This window comes from Schistocerca americana, chromosome 4 (genome assembly GCF_021461395.2).
Source record: "Schistocerca americana isolate TAMUIC-IGC-003095 chromosome 4, iqSchAmer2.1, whole genome shotgun sequence".
NCBI lineage: Eukaryota > Metazoa > Arthropoda > Insecta > Orthoptera > Acrididae > Schistocerca > Schistocerca americana.
Window position 1 is genome coordinate 592,811,102 of NC_060122.1, and position 21,741 is coordinate 592,832,842.

Here is a 21,741-nt window from a genome sequence, read left to right on the forward strand (position 1 = left end):
TTGCCTCTGCTGTTGCTCTTGGGTCTCCGCTGCATGGAGATATTGGTGAGGCAGTCCAGAGTACAACTGCAGCCATTCTTTTGGCAGCTGATTTAACGACTCCTATTCCTCAGGCTTGCCCCTATTGAAGACAGTACCTTGGTGGTCATCAAAAATCACAAAAACCTTTAGAGATCATAGGCAAGCTCTCCAATACCATGAGCGCCATCCATCAATGGAGCACCTCATTGCCTTTAAGCGGCTTCATGCCGGAGTCTGCCACCTAATACAGGGGAATAACATGGGAATTTTTTTATAATTCTTGGCATTTTTCATTGTTGTAGTCTTCATTAAAATTTTTGTAATTTTTACTGGTAAGAACGGATAAACAGCAACATGTGTCAAAAGCTTTAGGACAAAGACTGTAGAATACTTCATAACAGCAGACTGCTTCTGATGTTCGTGACATCACAACTGTTAACTTTAAGTTTGTTTTGAGCTGTTGCCAGTGGGCTGATGCACATGTCCAGTTGAGTTGCATATGAGTTGTGCTTTCTCCTGCTTCTGGCTACTTCAAGTGTGGCTGCAGCAGTAGCAAGAAGCAGTCATGTTACACAGAAAAATTTTTCTGGCATGCCCAAGCTGTCAGATTCGCACATGCGCATAGCAGTCCAGGTTTTAGTGGGGAGGGGGATAGTGACCCGTTTTACATTTAGTGAGTTTGCTGTTTCGTGATGTCCTATCTCCTCTTCTTTTACAGTTTGCATGTCAAATGAAAACAAAATGGATTTCTGTGGCTGGAAGCTGTCAAGTGAATTAAAATACATTCACATAATTACGGAAGGCTGTTATTAGTTTTGGTAATTTTATTTTATTTCTACATTTTTGGCAGTCAAGCATTAATCATCCTGCACAACAATGAAGTTATTTTTGTCGGTTTGCTAAATAAATGTGGCTTTTATTAATCTTTTTTACAGATGCAGTCAATTTATAAGAAACAAAGTGTTTCATTCCAAACTACTGGCTCAACTGTTCACTGAATTTCAGGTGCACATTTTCATCGTATGGCACCTATAGCATTATGCCATAATAAAGACTCAAACATGAGGCAATATAGTACTGGTACTCCAACAAAATTTGCATCCCAAAAAGTGCTTTCTAAAGCTCAATATCAGGTTGAGGCCTACTTCATTGTGATCTGGACATATGAATGTGTCCTATAAGCCGAATTAGGCATTTTAGAATGGTTTAAAAAAATTCCTACGGTCTCCTCTGATGTCCTATTTCTTTTATGACGTTATGTAAGATCTCTTACTGCTATATGCGTATGAACATATGGGCTTCCTAAGTCGTCATATCTGCCCATGCACAGTAACGCCTATTTTCTGACGCTCTCTGGCAGTTGCTGAAACGAACCCATGTGTCAGAGATCGCGGAAAAATATTGTGAATGGTTCTTCGATAAGCATTCTTTTCATAGGAAATTTTCTTTTACGCAAGATGGACTACGGTACATGTGAGAAAGTGCAATGAATTTCTTAAATCACAAGAGCATTTGGCTCTCATTTAAAACTTAACCCTTTCAGAACCAGCAACTTAGAATAATTTGGAGCCTAGAAGACGAGACATTGTCATTATTTAAAATTTACGAGCACATTTGTGTGATGTATCTTAAAGTGTAACACTCACTAAAAAGGCCAATGTTATATGTGAAAGCTTAATTTTTCTTGTAGCTTATTAGTCTTCAAGACCAGAATGTACATTAAAGCTTAGCTTTTCTTGTAGCTACACTACGTATATTAATTTAAACCATTAACTTTTCATATTTGTGTGTTCACACTACTTACAGTGCCACTCTGAATATCTCTCGTCACTGGCTGGCGAGATCACGTGACATGAGCTAGCTATGATTGGCTTACAAATGTGCATTCCGATCTCTATCACAGTGCTTCGGAAAGTAATGTGCTGTGTTTGGTGGAATTCGAATTTATATATTCGTAATATGAAAATATGCAGCGTACATTTTACTGCATGTCAATGACCTTTCTGAAAGGCATTTCTCTTCCTCCCACCCCTCATGCTGAGTTTCATTTTCTAAAGTGCTGGGAAGACCTTTACCAGTCAAAGGATTGGTATTTTTACACAGGGTGTATAGATGGACAAGGAAAAAAAATTCCCGGTTGAAAATTCACTTTCTCCCAAGTGAAAGTACACTTATTCCGTGTTAAGTGACACTATACTTTTCCTCGACACTGTAAAACTTATCAATCCTTAGAATGTTTATGGTTTTCTACACAGATGGAGAATTTGTCGGCACTTTAGGAAACGAACCCAAGCAGGGGGGGACGTTTTGGAAAGCTCTTTGACGTGGAGCAACATGTATGCTGCATTTTTAGTGCTATGGAGGTATAAATTCGAATTCCACCAGACACTGCATATTACTTTCCGAAGCAATGAAATCGAGATTGCGACGCGCTTTTGTAAGCCAGTGTCACGTGATCCCGCCAGCTGATGACAGCACAGGACACGTGATGTAATCAGCCAATAGCAAAATCACTCTTAAGTAGCGTGAACACACAAAAAAGAAAAGATAATGCTTTAAATTAATATACATAGTGTTGCTACAAGAAAAACAAAGCTTTCACAAATAATATTGGTCTCGAAGATTAATAAGCTGCAAGAGAAGCTAAGCTTCCACATATAATGCTGATCTTTTTGTGTGTTTTACACTTTAAGATACATCACACAAATGTGCCAGTAAAATTTTTAATAACGATGTAAGTGTCTGATCTTCTGGGCTCGAAATTCTTGTAGGTGGTCATCCTCAGAGAGTTGGTTTTTAAATGAGAGTCAAATGCTCTGTGATTTAAGAAATTCATCGTACATTCTCGCACATAGTTAAGGAAATTTTCTTTGAAAGTAACACTTTCAAACCACCATTCGCAATATTTTCCTATGACCTGTTAGAAATTGGTTCGTTTCAGCAGTTGCCAGAGAACACCAGGTAACAGGCGTGCACAATGATGCTGGAAGCCCGCATGCTTGTACGTGTAAAACATAAAAGATCTTGCACTGTGTCATAAAAGAAACACAACATCAAAGGATACTTCAGGAGCATCGGAATTTCGTGAACCATACTAAAATGCATAATTCGGCTTAAAGTGCATATTCGTATGTCCAGATTCAGATGTAAATTTTCTTGAGTACCATTACTATATTATCTCATGTTTGGTTCTTTATTATAGCATAATGCCATATGAGCTAGAAGATGGAAAACTTACACTTGAAGTGCAGCGAACAGTTGAAACTAGCCAACAGTGTGAAATTAAACACTTCGTTTCTAATAAATTGACTGCCTCATTGCAAAAGATTAATAAAAGCCAAATCTCTTTAGCAAACGGACAAAAATAACTTCATTGTTCTGCAAGGCAATTAATGCTTGACTGTCAGAAAGGTGGATATAAAACCTGAAACTTACAACATATTTTAGCCCTCCGTAACTATGTGAACGAATTTTAATTCATTTGGTAGCTCCCGGCCACAGAAATCCGTTTTGTTTTCATTTAATGTGAGAGCAATAAACGAAGAAGAAACAGCAAAATCACTAAGTGTAAACACAGGTCACGTGGAGACTACCCACTACAACTCAGACTGCTCTGTCAGGGTATATACGACCCGGGAGATCCGGGAAAAACCGGGGAATTTTTTCATCCGGGAGAAAACTGGGAAAAACCCGGGAATTTTTTAGAATTCCGGGAATTTTTCGCTGTTTTAGTTTTCAGTTAAATTTTTGTAATTTTGACTGGTAAGAACCGATACTCTAACAAAGTGTATTACTGTATCCCGCTACTGCAGAATAATACTACAGCATTAAAACATGAACGAGAGAAAAAAACGAAAATAAAACTTAAATTGCAAAGGAAATGCGCCATATAAAAAAACACTGTGCATGTACAAGCGTTTGCCAACAGCAAACTGTGTCAAAGGCTTTAGGAGGACTATGCAATGCTTCGTAACAACAAATTGCCTCCGATGAGCGTGAAGTCACAACTGTTTACATTAGATTCATTTAAGCAGTTACGAGTGCGCTCATGCACATGCGCAGTTGTGTCGTGTATGAGTAATACCTTCTCCCGCTGCTGGCTACAGAAATGTGGCTGTTGGCTGTGTAAGCAGCAGTAGCAACAACCAGCCACATGGGGAACCAGGAAAAATTTTACTGGCGCGCCCACGCTGCTAGATTCACGCGTATGCTGCAGGCCCGGATCTGGGAGGGGCAAACCGGGGTAACTGAACCGGGCGGAAATTTCGGTGGGAGGTGGCAAAGTCATATTGTTGAGGGGAAAAAACCTTGTTTCGCAAAGCACCTAGCATCCAGTGCACATCGGTCTATCGATTATTCATCTAATTTTGAAACGCACCCCCGCTGGTAATTGGACATTTTTGAACACTTTCTAAGTTGATTTGTGAATGAATTACAAGTTGATTTTTGAATGCGTGCATAGTGTACGTGATGTCTCTGCCAGGGGAATGCTCGTCGCATCTGGAGATTAACTTCCCTGCAGACAAAACGGGACGGGGCTATACGAGCTGAGTGGAATAAAGCCGAACCGGTGAATGCCAACTACTGCTTGTTGATGTGTTTGATTCGGTTTGCAAATGTTTAGCGTTGTTATAATTACTAGCGAAATCCATACATTCAGACTATCAGAGTGGAAATAAACAACTAACAGGAATAACAGGCAAGGATGATTATGTATTATCTTCTTGGTGTATCGAAGAAAGTGAAATTCTGACAGAAAATTTTTGGCCTGATCGCTACATTAGACAGGACCAGTTGTAGTCTCCAGCTAGCAGCTGCTTAAGTTCCATTCTGGGAGTTTCACGGAAAATGCATTGTACGACCACGCCTAACCGGAGAATAATCGCTGGATAATTAAAACGGTGATTGTGGCAGGGTTACTAAAGTTAACCGGAGAATGAATTTTGACAGTGGTAGGAATAGTTACAGAGTTACTAATAAGATTGTTTATTAGAACGAGGGAGGAGAAGAAAAGGGGACATCACACAAATTATGGAAGAATATGATGATTCCAAATTTATACAAAAATTTCGTTCTACTACTTTTCGGTCTAGTGCATAAGAAACTATTTCCTAACATGAAGCTTTTTGACTGTAGTAGACCAGACAGGTATTTCATATTGGTACTTCGTGGATTATATTATCGTACTATAAAAATTATCATTATTGGCGAAACAGTCTAGCTTATATGGCGTGTGTTACAATTGCTGCAATATTAGAAAGGCTTATTTTGTTTTATCCAGCACACAGTGACAGAAGAGACGTAATCATATTGAGAAGCCACACCAGTATTGGGTACTATTTGTATTAACAGCTTTTTCACTATTAGACGACGACATTTCGATTTTTCGTGTAGCAAAACGTTTGACGAACTTTGATAAGGTAATAGTTCTTTCACAGAAAGGAAAGCTGTAGCAAGGTTAGAGAGAAAAATCGCAAGGACCTAAAGATCGAATAAATGTGTACTGTCTTGCCTGTCTCTTGTCTTTACTGGTTTAAGTATCCTATATTTAATTTTATGTCACACAGGAAAGCAAGTCATTAGCTAATAGGCAATAGAGAGTCCAGATTTTCTGAAGCATTCTTGTTCTGCCGGTTGCAAATAATCCCATCCAGTATTAATTCCGATTGCAGCACTGCACTTCGGCACACTTAAGACCAAATAACGTGTCTTACATTTCCTCGATAATTATTGTTTTATGTATCAGACTATTCAGAAAGATGTGCGCTACAAAATGAACTTATTTTTGAAAAGTCTTTTCTTTTTTAATTTTTGACGTTCTGATGCGCAGAGCAGTCTGACTTACAGTGGAGAAGGGGGGGAGGGGGGGTTAGTCTCCACGTGACCCGTGTTTACATTTAGTGTTTTTCTGTTTCCTCTTCGTTTATTGCTCTCACGTCCAATGAAAACAAGGCGGATTTTTGTGGCTGGGCGCTATCAAGTGAATTAAAATACGTTCACATACTTACGGAAGGCTAAAATATTTTACTGGTTTCAGATTTTATTTTATTTCCACCTTTCTGACAGTCAAGCTTTAATCGCCTTGCAGAACAATAAAGTTAATTTTGTCGGTTTGCTAAAGAAATTTTGCTTTTATTAGGGTTTCCTGCTGAGGCAGTAAATTCCAAATTCCACACTATTGGCTAGTTTCAGCTGTTCGCTGCATTTAAAGTCATCTTCTAGCGTGTATGGCATTATTCCATAATAAAGAACCAAACATGAGAGAATACAGTACTGGCACTTCAAGAAAATTTACGTCCCGAAAACCACACCGATCGAGGCCTACATCATTGGAAATCTGGAGATAAGAATGTGCGCTTTAAGGCGAATTTGCATTTTAGTATGGTTTACGAAATTCCGACGCTCTTGGAGTTTTCTGTGATGTCTTGTTTCTTTTATGACACAATGTAAGAAAGATCTTTTTAATGTTTTACACGCAAACATAGGGCTTCCTACGTCACCGTAGCTGCGCAAGTGCGGTGACGCCTCTTATCTGGCGCTCTCAGGCAACTGCTGAAATGAATCTATTCCTAACAGGTTACAGGAAATATTGCGAATTGTGGTTCGAAAAGCGTTATTTTCAAAGTAAATTTCCTTTTACGCAAGATCAACTATGTGCGAGAATGTACGATGAATTTCTTAAATCACAGAGAGTTTGCTCTTTTTTAAAAATCAACTCTTTGATGATGAGCCATTTAGAAGAATTTCAAGCCCAGAAGATAAGAGATTTGTGTCGGTATTATAAATTTTACTGGCGTATTTGTGTGATGTATCTTAAAGTGTAACATGCATTAAACAGATCAACATTATATGTGAAAACTTAGTTTCTCTTGTAGCTTTTAATCTTAGAGGCAAATATTATGTGCAAAAGCTTTTCTTTTCTTGTAGCAACACTACGTATATTAACTTAAACAATTATCTTTTCCTGTTGGTGGAATTCGAATATATACTTTCGTAATACGAAAGTATGCAGCGTACATATTGCTGTGCGTCAAAGATCTTTCCACGACCTGTTTTTTCCCCTGAGTTTCTTTTCCTAAAGTGCCGAGAAATTCTACGCTGCTGTATAAAACCATATCCATTCAAAGGGTTGATAAGTATAACAGTTCAGACGGAAAGTATACTGTTACTTAACACGGAGAAAGTGTATTTTCACCTGGGAGAAAATGTATTTTTAACCGGGAGATCTGGAAAAAATCCGGGAATTTTTTTCCTTGTCCACGTATACACCCTATCTGTGCATCAGCCCCGGATGTACGATATTTCCGAACCATAGCAATTTAGATAGTGTTGCCCAGCCACACATCTGTAGCCAGAAGTGGGAGAAGGTACTACTCATATGCGACTCAACTGCGCATGCGCAAGAGTCCGCCCACAACTGCTCAAATGAATCTAATGTAAACAGCTGTCACGTCACACTCATTGGAGGCAATTTGTTGCTAGGAAGCACTGCATATTCTTCCTGAAGCCTTTGGTTGGCAGACGCTGGTATTGACGTTGTATATGGCATATTTCCTTTGCGACTCAAGCGCCCCCCCCCCCCCCCCCTCGTTCATGTTTTGTTGCTGCAGTATTATTCTGCAGAAGCGGGATACAGTAATATCCTTCGTTAGAGTATTTGTTCTTACAAGTCAAAATCACAAAAAATTAACTGGTATCTAAAATAATGAAAAGTTCCCGGAATTCTAATAAATTGCTGGGTTTTTCCCAATTTTCTCCTGGATGAAAATATTCCCAGGTTTTTCCCGGATGTCGCGGCTCGTATACACCCTGTTACAGCTCCAAAGGAAAGCAAGTGGTTGCTTATCATGGATAAAGTGTATTTTCATGTGGGGAAAACATGCGTTTTTAACTAGGAGATCGGGGAATTTCGTCTTTCTTCTTGCCCGCTTATACACCTTGTCATTGCTATCCAGGATTTACTATATGCCGTTGAACTATGTGGATCCTCGATTGACCATCATCTGGACTCCGGGCCACATAAAGATCCTGGAAAATGAACTCCCTGATAGCCAGGCCGAACTGGCTACCAGTAAGCTGACCCTTGAGATTGTTATTCTGGAAACAGACATCTGGTCGGTATTATGCCATCAAGTTCTAGGAATCTGGAATACAGAATGGCTCACTATGACTCCACCAAACTAATGACAGGTGATTAAGGAGAATTTGAATCTGTGGAGGCCCTGACTGCAGACCTCTTGCAAAGACTACGGTCCTTTGCTGGCTCCGCATCGGCCATACTTGGCTATCTCATGGTCATCTCCTCTGTCGCAAGGACCCGCCTCACTATTGTTGTAGCTCCCATTTGAAGGTGCTCCACATTTTGCAGGACTGTCCCAAACCAGCTGCCCTGCAGCGGACTCCTCCATGACTTGCTGCCCCCGGTGTTAGGAGACGATGCCTCAGTGGCTGAATGTGTTTTAAGTTTTACGCTTGAAGGGAGCTTTTACCACTCATGCTAAGGGAGGCCCACTTATGTTATCAGCCCATTAAGGGGTTGGCAGAAGACTCTATTGCCTTCTCTGCCCGGACTGGGTTGCAGCTGTCTGGGCTTGGTGATCCAGTTACCTGCTCTTTTACTCTTCTTCTCCCCTCTCGCAAGGTCTGTTCGACTAGTTCGTCTTTTTCTCTTGCCCTGTCAGTGTTGCTAGTCTTTCCTAGGCAGTTTCTGAGCAAGGTACCTCTGGAAAGTGGCAGTAATTGGGGGATGTGTGTTCCCTCATTGCACTTTGCTTTCGGGGACTTCCATCTGCTCCCGAGATGGGGCACCTTTCGTGCCTTTTTTCCTATGTCTCACTTTCTTCTTTTTTGCCCCTTATCTTACCTTTGTTGATCTTTGATAGATCTTGGGGTTTTCTTCCTCTGGATCTTGGCACAGTAGACCATCTCGGATGTACAGTCATGTAGATCTGTCTGTTCAAGGGAAAAGGGACTGATGACCTAGTAGTTTGGTGCTTTTAATCATCCATCCAACCAACCAACATTTTATAGCAATTTAAAACAGCAAAGGACTCATTTTTATGTAATTAAATGTTAAGACTTACAGTTCCATTGAATTTATCAATGAAAATAATCAAGGTTTGAAAATATAATGTAATTGGATAGGTAAAGGGTCTACTTACCAAGAGCCAGCAGGAGAACACACATATAAAACATATTACAGTTTGTGTAATACCTTTTATATGTGTGTTCTCCTGCCTTCTCATGGTGAGTATATTTAATATCAGTTCCATTGATTTGTTCGTTACAGCTCTTAAACATAGCAAAATGTTTCAGGCGAAGAAAAGAAAGTGTGAAGAAAATCGCTTGGAGGTTATCATCGAGTCTCAATGTGTTGTTGGGTGAGTTTATTTTTATTACATGTCTGTTACTGTAAAAAAATAAATAGGACTGATAAAAATCTTAAGTAGAGTGTGTGTGTGTGTGTGTGTGTGTGTGTGTGTGTGTGACAGTAATTTCCTGTAAAGCTGCTGTCACAGCTGCATGAATTGACTCAGTGCTGTCAAAAGCACGTCCTTTGAGAACAGAAAGAAGTTGCTCATAGTGAAATCGGAACTGTAAGTTGGCTGGATTGCAATGTTGTGCTTCATCAGGAACTCATGGACACAGAGAGGCATGTGGCCAGGCACATTATTGTGACACAAGAGCGAGGTAGCGGTGCTGTCTTTTCACTTCCAGAGATCCTTTTCCTCGATCTTTCTGAAATGCCCATGTAGAAGGTCCCATCAACACTCAACAAGCAATAGCCCACACACGTATCACATTTTCATCAGTTTTTCCTTTTGATGGTTTAGGCTTGTTAAGCAGTGCAAGTTTCTGCAGCTTTTTTGTTGTCTTGTGTGCAGAACTTGATCACCCAACATCGTTCGAAAGTATCCGCCATGACATTGAATCAAATCAGGTGTCCTAAATCAGCAATTCTGATGCCAACAATGCATGTTGCAGTGCAAAGGCTGAGGGTGCTTCCCCCTCCTCCCAATCTATCTTAAATGGCTCAAACATGTTGTGGCTGGTTGGGGTGTAGTAAAAAATTATATTTCACAGCTTTGGGGATAGACCTCACACTTTGTCAGACATCTTTGTATACAGAACATTTAGGCACAAACGAAGAAGTTGAAGTTTTCAATTTTGATAAGGCTGTGTAAAGGCGCCATACCATTGGATGCTTTGAATCTAATATAGTATAATTGCTGATGCCAACAGTGCTTAGCAGCAGGCTCGGCAAATGAAAGTGTCTGTCTACGATGACACATGAGCAGCCATGTAGAAAAATGGTTTTTGCCTTTGATTTGGTGGCTTGCAGTATTGACAGTGGATGTGTGTTTTGAAAAGTTTATACTATGAAAAGTTGATTTATATAAATAAATAATGTTTAAATGACATAATTTCTTAGTGGAACAAACCTTCTTCATTATAGCCAATGTTTAGTAGTTAACAGAGTTCACCAGAGAGGAGGAGGAGTATCATTGATATAAACAGCTGTGTTTGCTTAGCCTGCAACTAAGGATTGTTGGTGTCATTGATTATATGACATTAGATTCAAATCATGAAATCGTACAGTGCCACAGCAAACATCTGACGCTCGCCCTTGTTGTTCCCTGATCAGACCAGTTTCTATTGGTACTTCAGTAGTAGCTTCCTGGGTGTCTATAGTTCAATTATTTTATCTTGGCGGCTCGCGCCATAGTATAGCATAGTTCGCAAGCTTACGTTTAGGGGGGAGTGCGCAGTTCATGAAGTAAAGCCACCACGGCCACATTAACCCTTTCACTGCTACAAAGACGTGCTCCCTGCATGCCGCGCTGTGCGCGATTTTGTCACTGCACTGCTCGCCTGTGCCGACACATGGTGTTCCGACTGCTTTGACACACTTATCATTTGATTTCACAAAAACTATATGGCCCAAAAATTAGGTTTTTACACATCTTCTTGACTGATACCTTCCCCCCATAAATGACGTAATTTGGTTTCGATGTTCAACACAGTTATTATGCAGCATTAAACATAGTAAACCATTGCACGAAATTTTGAAGAGTTTGCAGAGGTAAAAGTCCATAGAGTATACTTTCCGTGTGGTTGATTTTAGTTGCCACAATGTTGAGAATGAAATGTGGACAAGATACCTAAATTTCATATAAAATTTACTGTATAACAATATCTCATTTAATTTAAGTACCACATAAGTGTCGTATGTAATATTGAGAAATATTCCATCTTTCGCGACTGTAGCAAAAGTTTTATTTACACCGGGCACGTTTGGCTTTATTTTAAAGCACTTCAATCGATCAAAAGGAAGTAGACAAAATACATTAAACAAAACTGTGGACTTACAAAAACATTAGGGCTTGAATATACCGTCTATCAGTGAAATGCTCTGAGCTTTATTTGCTAAAATACTGATCAGCCGACACAAACGTTGAATACTGTGTTACCGCAGCACAAAACTACGAAAGGTGACTTGGCAATGGAGGAGACAAAATACTGTCCACTGAAGATGCTTCAAAAGAGAGAAACGCGTCTGGTCTAAATAAGTCGCTTATTACAGTTGCAGAAGAGGAATATATTTCAATACCATTGGTAAAACTGCGACTGTGGAACAAAAACAAGAAAGAGAACTTGAGTACCATTGTGTATGTGCCATACCTTTCATTGATTGAAGTGCTTTAAAATAAAGCCAAACACGCCCGATGTAAATAAAACTTTTATTACAGTCGCGAAAGACGGAATATTTCTCATTATTACATACGACAGCTATGTGGTACTTAAATTAAATGAGATATTGTTATACAGTAAATTTTATATGAAATTTAGGTATCTTGTCCACACTTCATTCTCAACATTGTGGCAACTAAAATCGACCATACGGAAAGTATACGCTATGGACTTTTTTTTACCTCTGCAAACTCTTCAAAATTTCGTGCAATGGTTTACTACATTTAATGCTGCACAATAACTGCGTTGAATATCGAAACAAAATTAAGTCATTTATGGGGGGAAGGTATCAGTCAAGAAGATGTGTAAAAATCAAATTTTTGGGCCAAATAGTTTTTGTGAAATCGAATGACAAGTGTGTCAAAGCAGTGGGAACACCATGTGTCTGCACAGGCGAGCAGTGCAGTGATGACAAAATCGCGCACAGCGCGGAATGCGGGGAGCAAGTGTCTGCAGCAGCGAAAGGGTTAATGAAGAGACAAAGCACTAGAAATTTCAAAAAATTGCATTCTAATGAATAAAATTCGTGAAGTAAGACACTATGATATTGTTTTTAAATAAAGGAAATATTAAACACTAAGCAAGGTTTGAACTCACAACCTTTCACTTGGTAGCCCAACAGCTTAACCGTTACGCTACCGCAGCTCATCTCAGAAGGTAACTCCATGAGGATTCTAACACGTCACGCAAAATACTGACAAACACTGTTGGTATTACTATGAATTCGTCGAAGTACAATAGGAAATAAACAATTACCGCTGTTCTTCATTGCAAAAAAGTGGTTCGTGAGATTGATACAAACACCTTTCCTTGCTATCGCCTGAATTAGGAGTCTTATTGCTTGTTTGATATAATTAATTAATAGAATATGAAGCAATTGGTATAAAGAATGCTTTTTCCAAACTTTCTATAAAAGAAAGTCTGCTATCAAGACATTGCTTTTGTTCGATTACGTTATTTATGATTGAACGTTTCTAAAACTGAAGACACTCGTCCGTGCTCTGCACTGCAGTCGAGATCTGGCAACGTCGTTCTCTGTTCATTGGCTGACTGTGTTTTGTGACGTCAGATGCGCAGAACGAACCTAAACTCGGCCGCCAACATAAAAGACGCGCACTTTTTTGATGACAGAGCATGAGTCTTCATTAATGGCACCAAGATGTCCATCATGGGCTGTTTTGACTGTTTTACATACATACTACTACAGGGATGAGTTGTGGCTGCATGTAACAGTGATCCAATGCTCTTCTTCACCACCTACAATGCTTCTGATTGTTACTGGTATGGAGATTTCTTTTGTGAGCCTGAGCAGTTTTTTGCAATCTACAAAAGTTCACCATTTAGCTGTGCATCTAGACAACAAGAACAACGGGATAACAGTGTCTTTAATGGTAAATTCAACTCTCAGATTTTCTGCACTCTTTCAACAGCCAGACTGTAATCATGCACAATTGACTAGCATGAATAGGACTGTTGTAATAGGTGTTGTCTTGCACCATAATAGTCATCGAACACTCTTCTTCTTCTCCTTCTCCTTCTCCTTCTCCTACTGCTCCTCCTCCTCCTCCTCCTCGTCTTCTTCCTCTGCAGTAGCCTACATTGTACTGAGGGTGTCCACAGTGGAAACATACTGGCGTGGTGTCCTCTGTATGCCTGATGTCTGCTCTTCTGCTGGGCATTACACGTGGCACCTAATGTCTGCCCTTCTGTGGGGCATTAAGCCTCTATTGCATGATGCACCTAAACCATACACCTATGCACCAGTGCCCCAAGTGTGCCTATCTGTAACTACAGGCTGTTTCACGTAGACCTATTACACCATCCACGCAGGATATACCTGGCTCACATGTGCAGTAGACAGTAATAACATGCAAAACACAGATAGAACTGTCTAATCTCTTGTAAAGTTGTTAGTTCTGTCGCGCGAAACACAAGGGGGACTGTGGGACATATTGGAACGTCATTCGTTCAAATTATTTATGTGAGCTCAAGGTTCCTATTTAATAAGAAATTGTTTTTATCAGTATTTGTTAAGTAATTGTTATTCTCTTATGTAGGTTGCTACTGTTCTGAATTACAGATTCAACCGTTAGTTTTATATTACGACACTTGGTTACAAAGATATATGTATTTATACAGCATTTTGCACATGGAGAACCCACTTATTTTTGGAGCTATTGCCCTGACAGTGGCAGTAAATCTTCAGATTAAGGCAGAACGGCGATGGAAACGAAAAGCCTGAGTTATTTGAGTTTGACCCTGGCCGAAAAGAAGGGATGAAGGGAGGGGTTTATGTTCACTGCTTATGAAAGAACTGAGGCTCGAAGAGCCGCAAGTATTTTGAAACTTCAGGAGGATGGACATGGTCTGTTTCGAGAAGCTGCTGTCTTTGATAGAAGATGGAAGTAACAAGTGTGACACAGTCATGAGGGAGGCTGTCTCACATTCTCAAAAGTAAGAATTAGGTCATATGTTTATACGTTTTGTGATCATACCAGCCCAGATTACGAATAAAATAACCGGTAAAAGCCTTGTTATGTTGCAGACTGGTTGTAACATTAAGTTTCCTGGCAACTTTCTCCCCTATCACTGCGTTTCCCTTTGGGGCATGCTGAAATAAGGCAAGAGATGCAATCAAATCAAACATGAACTTTCATAAGTAAGGCATTATGATACAAATTGAAAATCACCGTATAATGTTATGCATATGACTCGGAAAGAAATGAATGCTGGCATACTTTATTATGATACAACGAGCCATACATACACCTTTCCTCACTATATCCCAAATTAATACACTTAACGCCTCTTTGCATCATTTCATTTCTAGAATATGAAGCAATCCACAGAAAAAATGCTTTCACAAACAACTAATATAGAAGAGTCTACTGTCAAAAAAAAAATTTCTTTCTGCATTTATGAAACCTAGTACTGAGAAAAATGCGGGAAAATCCCTAACACGAAAGTCTGAAATTAGCCACTATCCATCTAACAATAAAAAAATAACAAACAGAAAGCACTTGCAGTATCCCCTTTTGTGCATGCGCAAGTTATTGCTGCCTAGTGCACATGCGCGGATTGGTGGCAGTTTAGAACTGCTCTCTATTCTGGAGCGCGGATAATGTGTCTGGTAATTTTCGTAGCTTAACCCTTTCTGCCACTAGATAGATGTCGCACTAGACCAGTACCTTTCACGATGGATTGTCATGTAATACCCGCTTTACACTTGGCAGTCGATTTGTTTGTATCTTGATTGGTTGGATGCTGAGTTGCTGTTTGATGGCTGTGGCATTGCAGAGTTCGTTCTACATGGTGTGTTCAACTGTTGAGAGAGATTGATGCTAAAGATCAATGCACCTCTTCTTCAACATTCTGTATTACCTCCTAACGTATGGGATTGACATTAATGACTCGTGTGTACTTTGTTCGACACGTCTGGGTGATATAAAACTCTGTATCACTTGTCTTACAAACTGTTGTATGAGACAGATGAGGTAATGGTGATCTTCCACAACTGCCATAGGGACCACATTTGGGAGTTCATCATACATCTTTCATTCTATTCTTTTCTGTTGTATTTCCTCAGTGTGCTGGCACTCTTTGATAAATCCCTCAGTTGTCATGACACCCTTTACCAGAAGAGTTTGGTACATGCCTTGTGAGAGATTTTATCAGCTTCAGTTATATTTGGATGCACAATGTGGCTTGACGCCAAAACATTCTGTAAGTAAGACTTGCTGCTGATTGTCACCTAATTTATTTTCTCTGCAGAATTCCTTCAGCCATTTCTTCAGTCCTAAACAGCATCTCCGAACAAAAACCTGATGGTTGCCTTATGGGCAGCTGAAGTACTGCTGTTCTGGAATCCATTGATCTCCTGAATATAAAAACCTTGGGACCAATGTCCTGCTTGTTTTCGGAGTCCTATCCCATAGGTAGTGGCTTTTACATCAACCAATTGGAGCCATGATGATACAGGTGTTTTGAATACCTGACATCTCCACTAGGCATCGTAATAACAATCAAGTCCAAATCCGAAAACATCAACAATGAAATACAACACTTAGCACTGAAAGTGTGTTTATTATGGACACCAATGTACAGACAGAACTGAACACACTGCTGGACTGAAAGAGCTGCTATATGAACATAGAATATTGTAGAATAAAGAAACATTATAGATATAAGGAACACCAAGAAACTTCCAGAAATGATAAACTCCAAACAAGTATTTGCTGGTTATCGAATTTGAACTGGTGGACCACAACATGCCCGATGGACGTGTAGAATGTATGGAGGGCAAACAAGTATTTCACTTGCTTCTGTCAATGTGAAAGAGCAACAGTTAGAGGAACCTGTTAGTGTTGAAAATTTTTGCTTGATTTTGTTACTATTTTTAAAAAGCTATTTTGGTATATTTTTTGCTATTTTTAAATCATTTTGTCAATAATTCTGCTAAATTTTGTTTCCTCTTTTCAACAGTAAAGGCTAAAGCAAAAATCATTGGTAGCATATATGCAGTGGAACAGCTTTTATTTTTACATAAATTCAAAAATCTTGAGAATTATAAATCTGATTAAAACACACACCTCAAAGCATGAATGTTGGATAAAATTTATCGTGCCATTTTAATAAGTAGAGGCTAACCTATGTACATAATCTACAAATCATTATGAGAAAGACAGGGATACCATGACTTCCACATTACAAGGAGACTCGTAAATGTTTTCCTGTCAGACATTTTATCACAATCTGTTGAAAATCACCTCTCCTTATCACCATTGCTGACTGAGATCCTCAGAGCCTTCACTGCAACTTCCACGAAATGCCCATATTCTGGTTTCAGAAAAAGAAGAATAGCAATCACATCAACATATTTACAGGGTGTATACGACCCGGAACAACTGGGAGATCCGGGAAAAACCCGGGAATTTTTATATCTGGGAGAAAACTGGGAAAAACCCTGGAATTGTTTACAATTCTGGGAATTTTTCATTGTTTTAGTTTTCAATTAAATTTTTGTGATTTGGAGTGGTAAGAACCAATACTCTTAACAAAGGATATTACTGTACCCCCGCTACTGCAGAATAACACAGCAGCAACGAAACATGAATGAGGGGGGGGAGTAAAATAAACTTACGTTGCAAAGGAAATGCGCCGTATACAACAACAAAACACAGTGCTCATACAAGCGTCTGCCAACAGCAAAATGTGTCAAAGACTTTAGGAAGACTACCGTATTTACTCGAATTTAAGCCGCACCTGAAAAATGAGACTTGAAATTCAAGGGGAGAGAAAAGTTTTAGGCCTCACTTCCAAATTGAAACAAACTTGGTCCATTGTAATATGAGACACAATTTAGGTTGAATGAATGACGATACAGCTGTAGTAGTTTGGTTCGAGTCGTAAGCTTAGCAGTTACGCTTTACCAGGTAGCCGTTGTGTTATGCGTCAGGCGCTCCATCCGTATTTATGCGGGTACCCTTCCTTTTTCACGTGCTTTGTCTGGTTTGAATTGATTGCTTATTTTTCTTTGACCTGACAAGTGCAGCTCTCTTTGTTATAGGTGTTTCCGTCACTGAAAGCTGAAAATGCATTACTGTACTGTGTCATGCATTGCTTGTCGCATTCTGAAAATGAGGGTTTACGGCCTGTCGCCGCTCGCGGCATGGCTCGCTTTTGTGCATGCTACCGCCGCTTACAAATAAAAAAAAAAAAAGAGGAGAGGAATCGTCTCATTAGCGAAACAATGGCATGAAACTGCTATTCGTTGCTACTTACACTGCTGCTTTCTTTGATAATGATCAACAAGAATCAAATAATAAACTGCGTATGATAGAAGATGTTCTGAACGAGAATTTAGCGAAAATTTTTTCCGTTTGAAAATCTTTGCAGACGCCTCTTTAGTACATTACATTGTGCACAGAAATTAGAGTCATCTTAGATTTAAAAATCTAGTCAATTGCCGTGCTTCATTTCTGACTGTATCACTATTAGACATAAGAATAATACGAATATAAACATGACATGGTATGTATATTCTTCCGCGTCTGCTGTTTTCTCACTCTAGTTTCGTAGTTTATTAGGCGGACAGGATTTAAATGAGATAGCAGCAAACACGAAAGAATACATGGCCAAATGTTTATATTCGTATTATTCTTATGGTGAAGAGAATACTGCATGTGATTCACAATTCATAAAAGTTCCTATTAGCAACCATTTCTTCTCACAGTTAGGAAAAAATTCAGAAAGCAAAGTTGGCCATATTGACAAATATCCCAAACAGTCTTGCCAGTCGGATTTTCATAGTACATTGAAATGCTGCTACGTTCAAAGAGGAACAATACGGAATGTGTATTTACTTCGTTGGATAATATATGAAAATGCAGTGGTCGAAACTCGGGGCGGAGAAAAAAAAAGCTCGTCTTCCACCTTTTTATTATTTATTTACTGACGCAGAGGTTTTGGTGCCAGTATTTGTCTTTGTGCCTGCGAAGCATGCCTGCGTAGCGCTACATATATTCGACGACAGAAGTTAGTTGTGGCGGCACCTACCAACATTTTTCAGCACTTCCGCTTACTTTGCACTCGATTCTAAGCCGCAGGCGGTTTTTTGGATTACAAAAACCGGAAAAAAGTGCGGCTTAGATTCGAGTAAATACGGTATGCAATGTTTCATAACAACAAATTGCCTTCGATGAGCATGACGTCACAACGGTTTAAATTAGATTCCTTTGAGCAGTTGCGGGCGGGTTCTTGTGCATGCATAGTTGAGACGCGTATCTTTTCGCGCTTCTTGTTACAGAAGTGTGGCTTGGCGCCACTACCTAGTATTGCACCAGTTCAGAAATATAGTAAATCCAGGCCTGATGCACAGAGCAGTCTGAGTTGCGGTGGGGAGGTGGGTCGTCTCCACGTGACCTGTGTTTACGTTCAGTAATTTTGTTGTTTCCTCTTTGTTTATTGCTCTCACGTTAAATGATAAAACGGATATTTGTGACCGGGAGATATCAAATGAATTAAAATACGTTCGCATAATCACAGATGGCTAAAATATGTCATTAGTTTCAGATTTTATTTCCACCTTTCTGACAGTCAAGCATTAATCGCCTTGCAGAACAATGAAGTTATTTTTGTCGGTTGGCTAAAGAGATTTGGCTTTTATTAATCTTTTCTCCTGAGGCAGCCAGTTTATTTGAAACGAACTGTTTAATTTCACACTGTTGGCTGGTTTCAACTGTTCGCTAATTACAAGTGCTCGTATGACATTATGCCATAATAAAGTACCAAACATGAGATAATACAATACTGGTACTCCAAGAAAATTTACATCCGAATCTGGACATACGAATGTGCACTGTAAGCCGAGTTATGCATTTTAGTATGGTTCACGAAATTCCGATGCTCTTGAAGTATCCCTTGATGTCTTGTTTCTTTTATGACCTAATGTAAGATCTTTTAATGTTTTACACGTACGAACATATGGCCTTCCTGCGTTATCGCGCGGTCACGACTTTTCTCTGGTGCTCTCTTGCAACTGCTGAAACGAAACTACGGTATTTCTAACAGATAGCGGGAAAATATTGCGAACGGTGGTTTGATCAGCGTTACATACATTAAAAGCAAATTTCCTTTTATGCAAGATGAACTATGTGCAAGAATGAACGATGAATTTCTTAAATAACAAAGCGTTTTGACTTTCAGTTAAAAATCAACTCTTTGGGGACGGCCATTTAGAAGAATTTTGAGCTCAGCAGATCACACATTTATGTCATTATTAAAAATTTTACTGGCACATTTGTGTGATGTATATTAAAGTGTATCACGCGCAGAAAACGGTATATGTGGAAGCTTAGCTTCTTTTCCAGCTTATTAATCTTGGAGACCAATATTATATGTGAACACTATGTATATTAATTTAAACCATTAACTTTTCTCATTTGTGTTTTCGCGCTACTTAAGAGTGACCTTGCTATTCGCTGACTGCATCACGTGTCCTATGCTGTCATCAGCTGGCGAGATCACATGGCATGAGTGATGAGTGGCTTACAAAAGCGCATCACAGTCTCAATTTCAATGCTTCAGAAAGTAACATGCGGTATTTGGTGGAATTTGAATTTATACCTTCGTAATACGAAAATATGCAGTGTACATATTGCTGCACATCAAAGGTGTTTCAAAACGTCTTTTTTTTCCCCCCTGAGTTTCGTTTTCTAAAATGATAGGAAATTCTACTTCGGTATATAAAACCATAAACATTCAAAGGATTGATGAGTTTTACAGTGCCAAGGCATAGTATACGGTCACTTAACACGGAAAAAGTGTATTTTCGCCCGGGAGAAAGTGTATTTTTACCGGGTAATCCGGGAAAAATCTGGGAATTTTTTTTCCTTGTCCACGTAGACACCCTGTATTTACCTTCTCTGCAAGAACACTGTGTATGGTTCAAGATATTCTGATGTTGAAAGTTCTTGTAGGATGGGAATTCGCTTTATTAGATGAGAGATTTCAACAATGTCTAAGTAACCTTTCATTATGTTTCTCAGATCAAACGATTTACTGATGGAAGAAGTGACAATCTTCCCAGTGTCACACTCCATGAAGTTGTTCAGTTTCATCAGGCTGCTTGGCAGCTTATGGAGAGATTCTCTGAGACCAAAAAAAGTATCCTCTAGTGGTTTAATGCTCTTTGAAAGGTCACTAAGATTGTAGAACATGAATTAGTGGTGTCTTGATGCTCTCTAATATCAGCAGCAAATCACAACATTTTGAGCAGTGCTAAAAAAGAAAAACAGCTAGGCACCTAATTTTCATTGGAGGTCAAGACTTTAAAATAGTTCACAGCAACACACACATCTTCAACACTTTCAAGTATATTCTTCTGTATCATTGCTGTATTCTCCAAGGTACGTGACACTTATAAACCATGAGTTCCATGTGGTGGTTATAAGAATAGAAAAAAGCTTAGCTTATGTGGATTTACCTTCATCTTCCTGATTTAAGATTTGAATGTAATAGCATACTTTCTCTTTCGGGTACTGAGGAAGATGTGTTTTGTCAGCACAATACTACGGTTCAAATCACGAGGTCCACACACTGCCCACCAAATTCAATTTATGAGCTCAGCACTGCTTGTGTACTAACACTTCTGAAAGGGTTGCATTTAAACACTTGCACATATAACAGCCTGAATCCGAAGTTACAGAAAGTACATTTTGGGTCTGAATATCAAGTTTCTGAATTACACGTGTAATTGCTTGTGAACATTCTGAAGCATTTGCATTTGCAACAACGTTCATTCCCCCAACAAACAACTTCTGTAGTGCTCAATCGCTGCAACAAAGCACTTTCATCAGAACTATGAAAACACACTTCTCTTATCTTTCTGTCATTTCATCACAAAGAACTGAAACACTCCAACCTCTCCCGGCTTCTTTTAATCTTTCTTCCTCCTCTTTGATGAAGGTTCAGAATCTCCATGAAAGCTTCCAGCTGAGGGAAAGTCCCTTAATACCTTAAAAATATCAACCGGTCTAATATTAGAGTACTACTGAACACCATTTATGGAATTAAATTATTAATTTCCATGTCTTTGAAATGAGTGAGGGATCCAGCATGTATTACTTAAGTGTAAATATCATTGAATGAGAGAAAGAGCACAACCATACGGTTAGTAATTATCCAGGGGTACTGAAATCTATTTGAAAATGTTCCTATGGATGTTTGATCATCATATGTGCCGAATGTGTTCCACCTGCAATTGCATTTGTGTTCAATGGTTTCAGCTCATTAGTCTTCATATTTTGCTATGCCTGATATCAGAATAATAATTAACGTACTGAGTACAGAAAGTGTATTCAATTCCAGGTCCCATGTAAACATAGTAAGTAATATTGTGAAAAATATGGGTATTGGTTTGACTCGGGAGTTCTCATTGCTAACACGCAACTGCGCAGCAATCACGCGTTG

The 21,741-nt window shown here is 39.2% G+C and overlaps 1 protein-coding gene across 4 annotated transcripts in view; it reads left to right on the forward strand.

Moving 5' to 3' along the window:
• The window catches only part of LOC124613192, a 409,752-nt gene that overhangs the window by 273,072 nt on the left and 114,939 nt on the right, over positions 1 to 21,741 (forward strand). For all 4 annotated transcript variants that reach the window (XR_006979618.1, XR_006979619.1, XM_047141846.1 and 1 more), the window contains exon 7: positions 9,337 to 9,401. Coding sequence is in view for 2 of the 4 variants with exons in the window: in XM_047141846.1 (XP_046997802.1) it covers positions 9,337 to 9,401 (65 nt within the window). In the remaining 2 variants the exon portion in view is untranslated. The remainder of the gene's footprint in view (positions 1 to 9,336; positions 9,402 to 21,741) is intronic.